The sequence below is a fragment of the Merops nubicus genome, unplaced genomic scaffold (assembly GCF_000691845.1).
Source record: "Merops nubicus isolate BGI_N331 unplaced genomic scaffold, ASM69184v1 Scaffold26637, whole genome shotgun sequence".
Taxonomy (NCBI): Eukaryota; Metazoa; Chordata; class Aves; order Coraciiformes; family Meropidae; genus Merops; species Merops nubicus.
In genome coordinates this window covers 1-12642 of record NW_008621360.1, presented here as the reverse complement: position 1 = coordinate 12642, position 12642 = coordinate 1, and the positions used below count along the sequence as shown (strand labels likewise).

General features: G+C 40.2%; 1 protein-coding gene across 1 annotated transcript in view; it reads right to left on the bottom strand.

The window, feature by feature from the left end:
• CAPRIN2 (caprin family member 2) overlaps nt 1-11694 on the bottom strand; it is a 34881-nt gene extending 23187 nt beyond the window's left edge. Inside the window, 5 exon segments of the mRNA XM_008944468.1 lie at nt 1611-1693; nt 2520-2758; nt 5238-5324; nt 9395-9457; nt 11436-11694. Coding sequence (XP_008942716.1) covers nt 1611-1693; nt 2520-2758; nt 5238-5324; nt 9395-9457; nt 11436-11684 — 721 coding nt within the window. The 5' untranslated portion in view covers nt 11685-11694.
• Nucleotides 11695-12642: the final 948 nt, after the last annotated feature.

The following is a 12642-nucleotide window of genomic DNA, read 5'->3' as shown; positions in this document are numbered from 1 at the left end:
ATACTCCAAGCATGTGGTGCAGTCCACAACATAAGCAAAGCTCAAAGTCGCTACAGAATGGCCCGACAAGACCCTCTTCCCAGTGACAGGGTGGTAAGTCTCTGAAGGAAACGTTAAGAACTGCAAAAACAAGCAGAGAGAAGAAGCAAGAGACTGTCCCAGACTGAACTTAATCCTCTGAAGTTTTGGAAAAAAGTCAAAACTGACACACTTGAAGAAAAACTTCACTGTACTTTGAAAAACCACTGCCCAGTTCCCTCCTCTATGCAAAAAAGAGCAGCATAGAGTAGAGAGTAAGGCCTCAGAAGCAGCAGCAATACTAAAAATTGTTTTAGAGTAGCTAGAGACAAGGCAGCCTTGAGAACAGGAAGAATATTCAGTGAAAGATCACTCCCACCAGTGACAACCACATAAACAAGAATAGTAGCTAGAATTTAATGTGCATACAAGATTTTCTTCCAAGGCTATGAATACTAACAAGGAGTTATAACAGACTGATCTGAAGTTTAGTTTGCACACAGAAGGATGACGTTGAAGGGAGAGATAATGACAAGAGTCACAAAAGTTTAGATGATAGTGAAAAAGCTACAAAAGTCTGGAGTACAAGATAACTAGCCAACTATCAATTCATGTCAGCAAATACAAGGCTAAAGTTACCAGCCTGTAGCAATACAAAGCCAGCCTGCACTTTGTCCAGAACTATAAGAAAGAGTTAACACTTGTTTTCTGTTCAACAATCTGTATGTGGATATTAGATAGGGTACACTGGTACTCTGGTCTCATAGCTTCAACACTATTGTCAACAACAAATGAAAGATTACTGCCACACAGCCAGTACCCCATTGGAGTAAGTGGGACAAGCAAGGTCTGTTTGCAAGAGGAGAGACACTACAACTCAAGTAAGGTCACTTTCATCACAAGCAAGTCCTAAACAGGAACACAGAATGTGTAGGTTGGCTTCCAGTTGGATTTTTGAAACAGACACAGACTGGAGGAAAAAAAAAAAGTAGAGCCCCACAGATTCTAGTGTTTGAGAAGTGAGAACACTTGCAGTAGGTCAAAGTAAGACTGCACTGTGCATGATTGGAGATCATGGCAAGTTCCATTAATGACTATCCTTCCTTAACGTGGTATCCTGCACTGTAGTCAGACAACAGGTATGAGCCTGGAATTCCTACAGGAAGGAAGAATCTTCAGTGCTGTGGGACCTTCAGCCTGGGGCAAGTGGAGCTTTGTAATACACACCAGTTTACTCAGCTAAGCATTCCACAGCTGGGAGCAGTGTTCCAATCTCAACCCATTTGCACATCACTATCCAAAAAGCTTCTGGAAGGTATTCATGCATCAACTTTTTAATTATCATTATCATTATTCCTCTAGAAGGTGCTCATACATCGGTAGAGAAATTTTTACCCAGAAAAAAGAAATCATGCTGTATTGTTATTGATCTGTACTCAGAACAAACAGCAGTTTATCCTTGGATAACTGAGTTACACACAGCACTAAGGAATACTTGATTTAGTAGCCTTTCACATGTATTCATTGGTTTTAAGATGGTTAAATAGCACACAAATTTCAGACCGAAGTTATTTCTGAGACAAGACACTCACATGTTGTTCCAACCACAGGTTTCTCACTTCCTTCTAGAAGGTCCCAGAAGTAGAGAGATGATTGTTCCATCTGGTCTTCAACACTAAAACAAATGAGTTTTACTAGGTAGAATCACAGCCAGGATCAAGTCTTGCAGCATCACAATACTGTACTCCTTTTAAGACACTGGCTAGCTGTTAGCCTTCCAAACAACAGCTGTACACACATAACAAACCTGAAGTTCTTTAGAAGTTAAGAGCAAAATTTAGGCAAGTTTAGTGTATAACAAGCAATTAGTTTTAGGAAGTCATGTTTGAATATGGAAATAATTACTCTCACCCATAAAGTGTTTCAATGTACCACCTAATAACTATTGTTTCCATGTTGAAATACAATTCTTACTATACTATCTGAAAAAACAGGCTGTCATGCTAAGCACAAGCCATCACAGTACAAGCATGGCACCAAGTTAGAACTGACATTACCTTTCACCTTAATATGTGTAACACTAGCACCTTATGTTCCTTTGGCATGAAGAGGCCCCTCTGAATCATCATGTGAATGGACTACAGAACAGTTCTGAGTTTACTGTTTTTCACTTCATGAACAGCAAGACCCTGAGGGAAGCAGCACACAAGCCTCCCTGCTTGTGATGGTGTGGGACCATCTCCCCCCAACCCCACAGGGAGATATCAGATGGAAAGGCTTGTATGCAACTTGCACAACTGAGGCTAGAATTACTGCAACTTTACCTTGCTCTGTGCATTGAAAGAAATCTGCTACATTCCTAGTCTAAGACTAAAGCAAGTGTACTGTATAGAATTTTAATTAGCCACTCAAAAAAATATTTTGAGACATTGCAGTGTCAAACAGAGGACATCTATTGTAATGAATAAAGCATATCAGTTAGAAAAAACTCTTGAACTTACCTCAAATTCTCGTTTCTTTCTGGACATGTCAGTTTTGCAAATCTTATGAGGTAGTCTAGTTCTTTAGAAGGCAAGTATATTGCACCATTCACACCACCTTTGAAATCCTTCTGAACATGCTCTTGAGTGAAGTTCTGCAGCACATACTGGACTTGAAGTATTGTACGCAGTTTTTTCTTCTCTGCTTCAAGTTTTAGCAGGCTCTCCCTTCTCTGGGCCTTCCTGTGTGCTTTCAGCAGCTATTTCAATACAGGAATCTCACAGTTAAACTCTATGCTTTAGGAACAGGATTCTAGGATAAAACATACCAAGTTCCACTACTGATCATCATACACTGATCAAAATAACTATTAACTTTGGTTAGACAACAGAAGGTCCTAACACTTCAAATACTTTCAAGTATCTTTCAAGCATCTTTCAAGCTCCCCATCTGGAAAAGCTTCCCATTATCTATTAATTATCTACATATCTAGCTTGTGTTTTATCCTAAAACTGGATAGGGGTAGCTTCACTTGTGATATGCCTATATGGTATTTGATATACTGACTACACCTGCTAGTTGCTTTATTGTAACAGCTCTCATAAATTAATATAAGGATTTGACAATTGATACCAGTGCACAAATCCAAGCCTGGGTGACCTTAAACATTTATCACACAAAGTTAGTGATGCAGTTGTCTCAAGGAGAAACTTGAGACAATTGCCTCTTTGCTTCCAAATACTCCAATTTGAATGACACAGCAGTATCCTACAGTTGCTCTTTTTTGTGCTGGCAGAAGACTGAAGTACTCCTTAAGTAAGCAACGACACAAGTCACAGAACATACACAACCCTCACGCATTTGAGAAGTTTCTCATCATGTACTAATAGAATTATACAGCAGAAGCTATCCAAGTAGTTTCAAGATTTAAGATGCCTCAGTATGGCATTCCATAGATCTTTCTATGAAAGATTTACAAAAAGTTTTCTAGAATGCACTGTAAAGGACATAAGGATGTTGACACAATAGGCCCAAGTGTTCAAGTAGTGGGTATTGGCTGTAGAATCTATACTGGTAGAGGTAGAGCCAAGGAAAAAGCAAAGTGCATTAGCCTTTAAATATAGCATAAGTTCAAGAACAAACATGACCTGGTAGAAAGGAATGCTGGATTACTAATGACACGTATAGAAAGATACCCTGGGTCACAATCCTTCATTTCTGGTATTTCATAGGCAGCTACAGAGGAAAGCAATAGGAAGCAATTCAAGCTTTGAGATTCAGTACAGTAGTTTGTATCACATGGAATGACTGAGGGAACCCAAAGCAGCAACATGGCTGAAAAGGCTCTTAAATCTCTGCTCACATAAAACTTTGAGAGATTTACTACACTACCTGGAATTACTACATAGACAAGAAAAAGCCTCTCCAGCAAAATAGCTTGGGTTTCAGTCAACACCAAGGCAAGCCATTGTACCAGTCCTTCAGCAATAGTCCTTCAGCAAGAGACAGAAATAATGCCAGAGCAGTGACTAATCATGTTGAGCAACTCCAGCGCCACCCTGGATTGAGTCTTTTCATAAGGATAGTATTTACTTGAGCCAAGAGACCAGTTTCTTCAAAGATAAAACACTTGCTTACATAAAAATAATGTAGTGATTTAAACCCTGAATAAAGACCTAAATAAAACACTAAATCTGTGACTTACCATAATCAGAGACAACTACAGCAGAGTAAGTGGCAGACTCCACAAGCTTTGGTAAAATTTTACTGAAAGCTGTGTTTCTCACTGAAGCCAAAGAGATTAAACCCCGGCACTTTCCTTCACTAGAATCATTAATTCAGTTCAGGCAGGATCTCAGGATGTCACCTAGCCCAGCCTCCAGAACAAAGGCTACACTAAATTAAGACCAGACTGCTTTGACGTTTTTGCAGCCAGGTCTTGAAAGTGTCCAAGAGCAGATTTTACTACTTCTCTAGGCAGCCTGCTCTAGTGCTCAATTACCCTCAGATAATTTTTCCACCTACCTAGTTGGAACCTACCATTTTACTTTATGATCATTCTTTCTCCTACCCCATCTCCTAGCAAAAAGCCCAGCTCCATCCTTTCAGTAATCTCTGTGGTATTTGAAGGCTAACATTGCATCTCTTGCCAAGCCTTCACTTCATCAGGCCAAAAAAGCCCAGTTCATCCAGGCTCCCCTCCCAGGTTTCATTTTGCAGGCCCCAGGCATTCAGACACCCACCACTGGACTCACTGAAGTTTATTTATAGCCTTTGTGTACCAAGTGACCAGACATAGACACAACTGGTTAACAAGTAGCAAATGATCAGTTTCCTGCATGTCTTTTCCCATAAAGCAGCTCTCCCACCAGTCTGCACCTATGCAGGGGATAAGCCCACCTCAGGCACAGGCTACCAGCTAAGAGGGTTAACAGTTTCAAACCTAAGTAAACCAGAGTCATCTCAAACACAGCTGGGTTTCCAAGGACTCAATTTACTTCAGCACAAGTTCTTACAGGGATACCTAGTGAGTAACTATATTGTGGAGGTCAGTGGTACACAATGTCAACATTTACTCTGCTCTACTCACTACTCCAGAGACTTTAAACACATTGTTTCCCCAAGCTCCAGGATAGAAGCTTCCTATTCTGCATATTGGCATGTAAGTGTAGCCATTAGAGTAGCACAAACTTTGCAGTTGCCCTCTGAGAAGATAGGAAACAGCATTTTATACTTACATCTTGGCTAAGTCCTGAAAAAGTCTTCTGAAGCTCCTTGGCAAATTCCAAGTTGTGTACTACTTCATCATATTTCTCTACTGCCTCCTGCAAAGAAAGATTAAAATGTATTCTTCTATGCTTAAGACTACAGGTTGCATCTCAGTTACCTTGTACTTACTGTCACTCAGTGATCATTTAGAGTGTACTTCTCTGAAATTGTAACTTTTTAAAGATACTATGCCTGTAACTGATACTTGAAATGTAGTTGTGATTATTGTTCATGCGTGACTGTCTGAGATGCAGTACAAAGCCAGCTCACAACTGCACAGATATCCTACAAGTTAGTCTTTATTAAACCTTTCAGGCAACATCTTGTGCAATACTTGGTATACTAACGTTGAAACAGGAAAACCTAAATAACTTTTTTTTTCCCCTTGTATTTCCCATAGGTCTCAGCAGAGGTACATAGCTACTTAAAAATCACATACTGGCATGGAAGCCTGGAGGGAATACAGGAGAGACAAAGGCATCACAGATCTTTTACCCTCATGCTTAGCTGAATGCCTTTACAGATAATCTGTACAAACTTCAGACAGAAAACAATACAGAAAGCACACCATACTTTCCAAAAAAGTATTTCAAACTTATTTTCCAAATAAAGCAGCATTCCTGTCTTCACTGATGGCTTAAACCAGTATTTCACTAGCCAGTCTTCAAAAAGGCTACTTAAAATACATCATTAATTACATTTTGATACATCTTTTCTGAGTTCTTCCCCGCTAAGGAGTCAGTTCATTTTCTGCAAGTCTCCTCAACAGCCCTAAAGATGGCAAAATGCTGTAGTGCAGATGTGCTGCCTGTCTGCATACCATAAAGCACTCCTAGAAAGTAACAAGTTTAATTTCAGTTGTTCATGTGTGCTTACACTCAATTTGGTTTATGCTCATGACATGGTATCAGAAATTTTTCTAGAATAGGCCCATCAATCTAATAAAAGGATCTTTCAAAGTAGTGTTAGTGTTGAGTTTCATCAGTGCAGTGACAAAAGTTTAATCTACCATATCCCAGTAAGATTTGGGACATATGCAAATTCCATGGTTGTTCCTAAGCAACTACAAAACAAGTTACATGTTCCTTTGTTGAATCTGTTTGTCCAGTTATTTATATTCCCTTATTTGTAGTATACCAGACATTATTAGGCCTAAATGCTACTCAACATAATACAGTCACTGTAAGCACTCATCTGCTAGTTTAAGTTATCATATAATTTACCAAGCAACTTTTAAGAATGAATTAACAAGTTCACTTAGCACTTGGGAGAATGGCTTCCCAGACCCTAATGCCCACACACACACACTTGAGGAAGTCTTAACACCAGCTTGCAGTAACTGTACTTTTAACTGCAATTCCCAGAGTAGAACTCCCTACCTAAGAACACCACGAATGGGTTCTACTGCTCTGCTGATGAGTTCCAACTCACCCTGCGGGAAAGCAATAGCTCTCCTTTGTCACCGTGGTTATTAACATCCATTAACAGCATGCTGGAGGAAGGTCTGTTTAGCTTGCAAACGAGCATAATACTGCCAGCAAGAGCCTTTAACTGGCTGGAAGCTCCTCATTTTTTAAATGTTTCCTCAAGTGGGGCTAGCATACACAGCAGCTCTGGAAAGCATGCACCCTAAGTAATTACAGTTTAATCAAAATTGCTCACAAAACAAGTTCATCACCAGATGTTTCTCGCGCAAAGGACAAAGTGCACAATGAAAAACATAGATGACATCAAGTTACATTAGAGCTCCACTGTATTATAGGCAGTTAGGTTTCTTTAGGCGAGTGTCCAAACTTTTAAGCTCTGCTCCAGCTCAAATCACCACGTTCCAGTATTTGCATATACATTGGGAATTTGCATCTGAAAGGTAGCAATGCAGTATTTCTGTATGTCAACCACTGAAATTGGAGTCTTGACTAGATTAAATACTGAGTCTATATGTACTTCTACAATACTCATCTGAACCAGTTTGACTACAACTGGTCAGTTGGCTAGCAAGACTGAATCGAGTTCCCCATTTCAGAAGCCTGAGATATCCCATAAACCAGGATAAAAATACTAATACTTCAAAAGTTAAGCTCAGCTGGGGATGCTGAAAACTAGTAATTAACAAGTTAATTGCCATTTTCCAAAGTTAATGCTGCTGAAGGCATTTGCAAGAAATGCATGTCCAAAGGCAGACAATGAAGCTGGTGAAGGGCCTGGAGAGCAAGCCTTACAAGGAGCAGCTGAGGGAACTGGGGTTCTTTAAACCTGGAGAAAAGGAAGCTTGAGGGAGACCTCTTCGCTCTCTACAACTACCTGAAAGGACGTTGTAGCACAGCGTGGGTTCATCTCTTCTCCCACATAGCAAGCAATAGGACATAAGGAAATAGCCTCAAGTTGCACTGGCAGAAGTTTAGGTTGGATATTAGGAAAAATTTCTTCACAGAACAGGTTGCCAAGCACTGCAACAGGCCACCCAGGAGAGTGGCTGAGTCACCATCCCTGCAGGTGTTTAAAAGGCATGTAGACATGGTGCTTAAGGACATGGTTTAGAGGTGACTTAGCAGCACTGGTTTAATGGTTGGACCTGATTATCTTGAAGGTCTCTTCCAACTAGAATGTTTCTATGAAAAGCACCTACAAAATCCTTCCCCATGCCTTAATTTCACTTTCACCACAGAGCTTCTCACAGTCCAGGGTGCATACCACAGATAAATAGTCACATTTAGAAGTCACTTTAAAACATGTTCAAGGCTACTCAAGTTTACACAAAATGCTGTTCAATACTCTCACTGTTCAGGCCAGGTGAAAATGGACCATATTTAACAGCTATGATTTAAATGCAAAATGCTCTTGTGCACCTGATTCCAGATTGAGTTTACAGGAACTAAAAGGTCATTACCCTGCTTCAAAATATCAGGTTTAATTCATTTAGTGCTGCACTTGAGATGGCAAAAGACAACATCATATTTTGTAGTTAAGCACGAAACGATTATTCCAGTGACTCCAGTAGGTCTACTTTACTTTTAAGTAGCAAGTTATCATTTTTGCCTTCTTACTCCATTTATGTCTAGTTCTCATTTATAAATGATTCAGAGTATGGAAATAGTATTTTTCTTCTCATGCTGCTGCACTGTAATAAAGCTAACCATCAACAAAGTATTTTTTCAACTGGTTCCTTAGCAGGATCAGCACTACCACTGAAGTGTCTGTGCCCTTTATCACACAATGGTTCTTCAGTGTGTACAAAGTAAATTTTAAAGATGCAACTCTCAAATGACTAGAGCAATAAACCCTTTGGACTACATGATACCACGACTCAGACACACTTAAGCAATGGCTCAGAAACTTGGTTTCAGTTCTAGAATCCATTCTAGTCCAAGACACAAAAGTCAGAACCCATATTTTAACATCAGTCAAGTCTGAGCTGGCTCCACAAAGCAAATGACATTAGTTGTTCCATGATCTTGCATCCTGGCATTCTAAACTAGAAATCTTAGAACAATATATGTATTTTGTACTTAACAGCATTGGAGAGTGCTGGCAAATACCAGACATCTAATGGCATCACTAGAAGGACAAAAGAGTATCCTCAACTAAGTCAGCAACTCATAGCTGGATTCATTTTATTACGGAAGCCTTTAGATCCCATGCAAGTTAGTGCTGCTTGGCAGAAGGGAAGATGCTGGTCTGTTTGCCCATTTAACAGCTACTTGTAACCAACAACACTGTGCAGCCAATAGGCAGTTTCAAATAACACCTATTAATGAAGTAGTCATGAGAATTAGCTGCCTCAGAAGTCTTGAGGTTTAGGTTCTCACACTGCAATGCCATATAGACAAGCTGCATACAAAGACCTGATCAAGAAATAAAGGTGCAAGAGCACTGAAGCTGAAAATCTACAAAGCAAAGATAAACAAGGGCCTTCTATCACTTCAGTGCACAACATGAAGGTTGAAGCAGGAGACAAAGCTTTTGGGTTTACCGTTCAGCTTAATTACCAACTATTTCTCCATTTGTTTTTTGTGAAATACCATCACAAGCCTGCAGGCATTACTTCTGTAAAACTACAGCATCATTTCCCTCAGCAACCTATCCAACATATTTGAAGGTTTTGAGGCCATCCACTTAGCAAACTTACCAACTGATCTTGATTGAGGGCTTCTCCTTTCTTCAAACGGTCTTTGTAGTCTTCGAGTTTGAGCTGCAGGAAAACCCAAAGTAAGTTTTTTTTAATATTGATTTCTGTATAGTCTGGAGTATAGGATACAAGTGAAGTTACATATTCTGTCTGTACTTTAACTCATTCAGGTACTGCAACACAACAGAATTTTCAGGAGCAAGGAACACAGAAAACTGGGCTATGCCTTTGGTTTGGCAATCTTTGCCTCCAGGACTATGTCCCTTTCCTATCTTTGGCCTCTGAGCTCTTACTTGCTACCTTTGTTTCATTTAAGAAATACTAATGCATTGACCCTAGATCTTTAAGGGGCTCCACATACATCCTGTATCCTTATTTTAAATTCAGCTTTTTAACTAAATTTCAGCATTGGCTTGGAAAAGCTGTTTTATGCATGAATAATCCTACTTAATTTTCTAAAGCACATCTTTCAAAATCTGGTTTCTGTGTCAAGATTTTATAGCACTATTTCCTAAGAAAGTGAACTGATGTCTTTAGGAAAGAAAAGATTTGATTTATTTTTAATTCACTCAAACAGTCTTTTAAAACTGATTTAAATAGTACAAAACAAAACTTATGTATTACAAGCTTCTTTATACACACAGGGAAGAGAACAGGGCATGAAGTTGAACACCATTTCATTTGTAGATCTACCCACATTGGATTTTACTGGCACAGTACCTATAGGAACCTATGACAAGGAATATTTTTCTGCTCCTTTTAGCAAGTCACACTAACTTGCTGGTGAGGCCATATTGTCATTCATGTGACAACAATACTTGAGAAATTCAAAACAATGAGCTTCCTTGGACAGAACTGGAATACAACACAAAGTGAGCTAATCACACAAAGAAAACATGCTTATCTAACAGTAATCAAACTTACAGCATGATGCATGACATGAGACAGCAGTAATACTGCATCTCCTGCAGAAGGGTCAAGTCCCCTAGCCACATGGCCAGGAGTCTGATCTACTACTACTCCTCACCCTACAACACAGCACAAAGCTTTTCAGACATGCAGAAAAGCACAATATATTCATATAATTGCTTCACTTGTAGTGCTGATCCAGCACCAAATGCAATGGCACCATTATTTATCTTAGAGGAAAAAAAAAAAAAAATTTTCCCAGTTAAAAATCATACACAGACTTCAGTCACCTGCCAATCAACTGAAAAGTCTTAGAAAACAAAAGCCCAGCTAGCTATAGTCACAATATTGTGGGTATATAACTCTCTCAGTTCTTATTAACACTGTTCTGTCCACCACCACCCCCACAAAAGCACAAACCCAAGCAAGAGAGGTGGCTTTGGGAGGCTTTCTGTATAAAAGCTTACTAGTGGATAGCATTTGTCTGCATTGAAAATAGAGAAGTCAAAGTCTATATTTGAAAAGTAAAGCTCAAAGATTTATGCAAAATGAAAGACAATCTATATTTAATATAATTTGACATTTCCATTAGTCAGGAAACCCTGTTCTAATTTCCAGTTTTACATTCATTTGTACATCCTAATATTAGATGCATGCAAATCAATAGAAGAAACACAAATATTTCTGCAAGACCTAAAACTGATTTGGAGATGGCTTATAGTTACTTCTGAACTGATTCAGTCCATTAGAGAAGCACCCTCAATTTTGATCAACATCTAATTACTTTTGCTTTACTACTGGGCACAGGGAGCCGTATTTTAGTTAGCTGCATTCCTGACTCTGAAACAATCGTGTTCTGCTCACACAACATCAAATGCAAGAAGCCCATTTCAGAACAGCAAGAGTGAAAAAAAAAAATTCTTTACAATGCAGGGGTTATAAACAATAAAAAAAAACACACTAGCAGATCCACGTTTAGGTCCTTCCACAGGTTACTTAAACAGGATTATTCCTTATATGCACACACAACCTCACAACAGCTATTATAAAACAGGTGCCAAGTTTTACAATTAGCAGCTTAAAAACCACACCAAAGAGAAGGGAAAAAAACAGAAATACAACACCAAGTTACCTTCTTTTTCTCAATGTTCCTGATCTTGTGTTTGAGGCAGATAAGCCCATTATCAATGTAAGTCTCATATGCCTGGGAAGGAGAAGCTGCCGAGTTCAGCGCAGACTGCAGGGGGCTGGAGGGAGGCTGGCTCTCCCCAGACGGGTTCACCTGCTGCTTGGACGCCTTCATGCTCTTGTCCTCCCCCTCCTCTGACCGGCCTGAAGGTGATGATGGGCAATGGAAAGGGGCTTGGGAAAGCTGCACCATTGAAATGGATGGAGCTGCAAAGAAACTCCTTTTATTTAGCTCTCTCTCACACCCCCACCCACCCCCACCTCCTTCTTAAAAATTAAATGTTTTCTTATCACGGATTCAGAACATGCAGCCACAAAACTGAGCCTTGGTAAGAATTTATCATGATCTTTCACTCTTCCCCCTCCCCTTTCAAAACATTTGCAGTAAGAATTTCACAGTAAGGCAACTTTGTATTATTCAAGTCTTCCCACCCATCCAGACAGGGGAAATCCTTTACATAGGCAGAATTAGACAGCACAAGGGATGATTCCAGAAACCCAATATAGCGTCCATATAAAACTAGGCAGGTTTCCTGCTCACATCACCCACAAGGGAAAAAAACTGCAAGCAAGCAATTGCAAATCATGCCGCCAGCCTTGCATCCAGGCTGCAGCCTGAATGAACATTCAGAAGCAGCATGACTGAATGCATAGCCCCTTTTCTTCTCACCCCTATTAAACCAGTTTTATCCCTTCATAACCTCTGCAGCAAGCCAACCAAGAATTTAAACTATTAAGAATTAAATTCAAAAAGTGAAGACTGGGGAAAATTGCTTAGTAAAGCAAGTACACACTCCGTTACAACAGTATCATTCTTCAGGGGGAACCAGTCTCTGCTTACACCCCTCCAAAAGATGTGCCTGTACCATGGCAAGACACCAGCAGTGATGGGAGGGACTGCGCTTTAACCTTGAACAGAGAATTCCCGTCAGAGACGCTCCACCGTCCTCCTCCTCAACTACTTACACAAACCCCCTCCTGGAAAGCAATGACACCACGATTCTGCCTCCCCGCCCGACCGGGAGGCCTGCGGCACACGACCCAGCGGGCACCAGCCGCCCGCGGCGAGGGCCGAGGCGGAGAAAACCTGCATTTCCCCGGGACGCCCGCTCAGCCCACACCGTGGTGCCGCCGGTGGGTCAGTAGCTGCC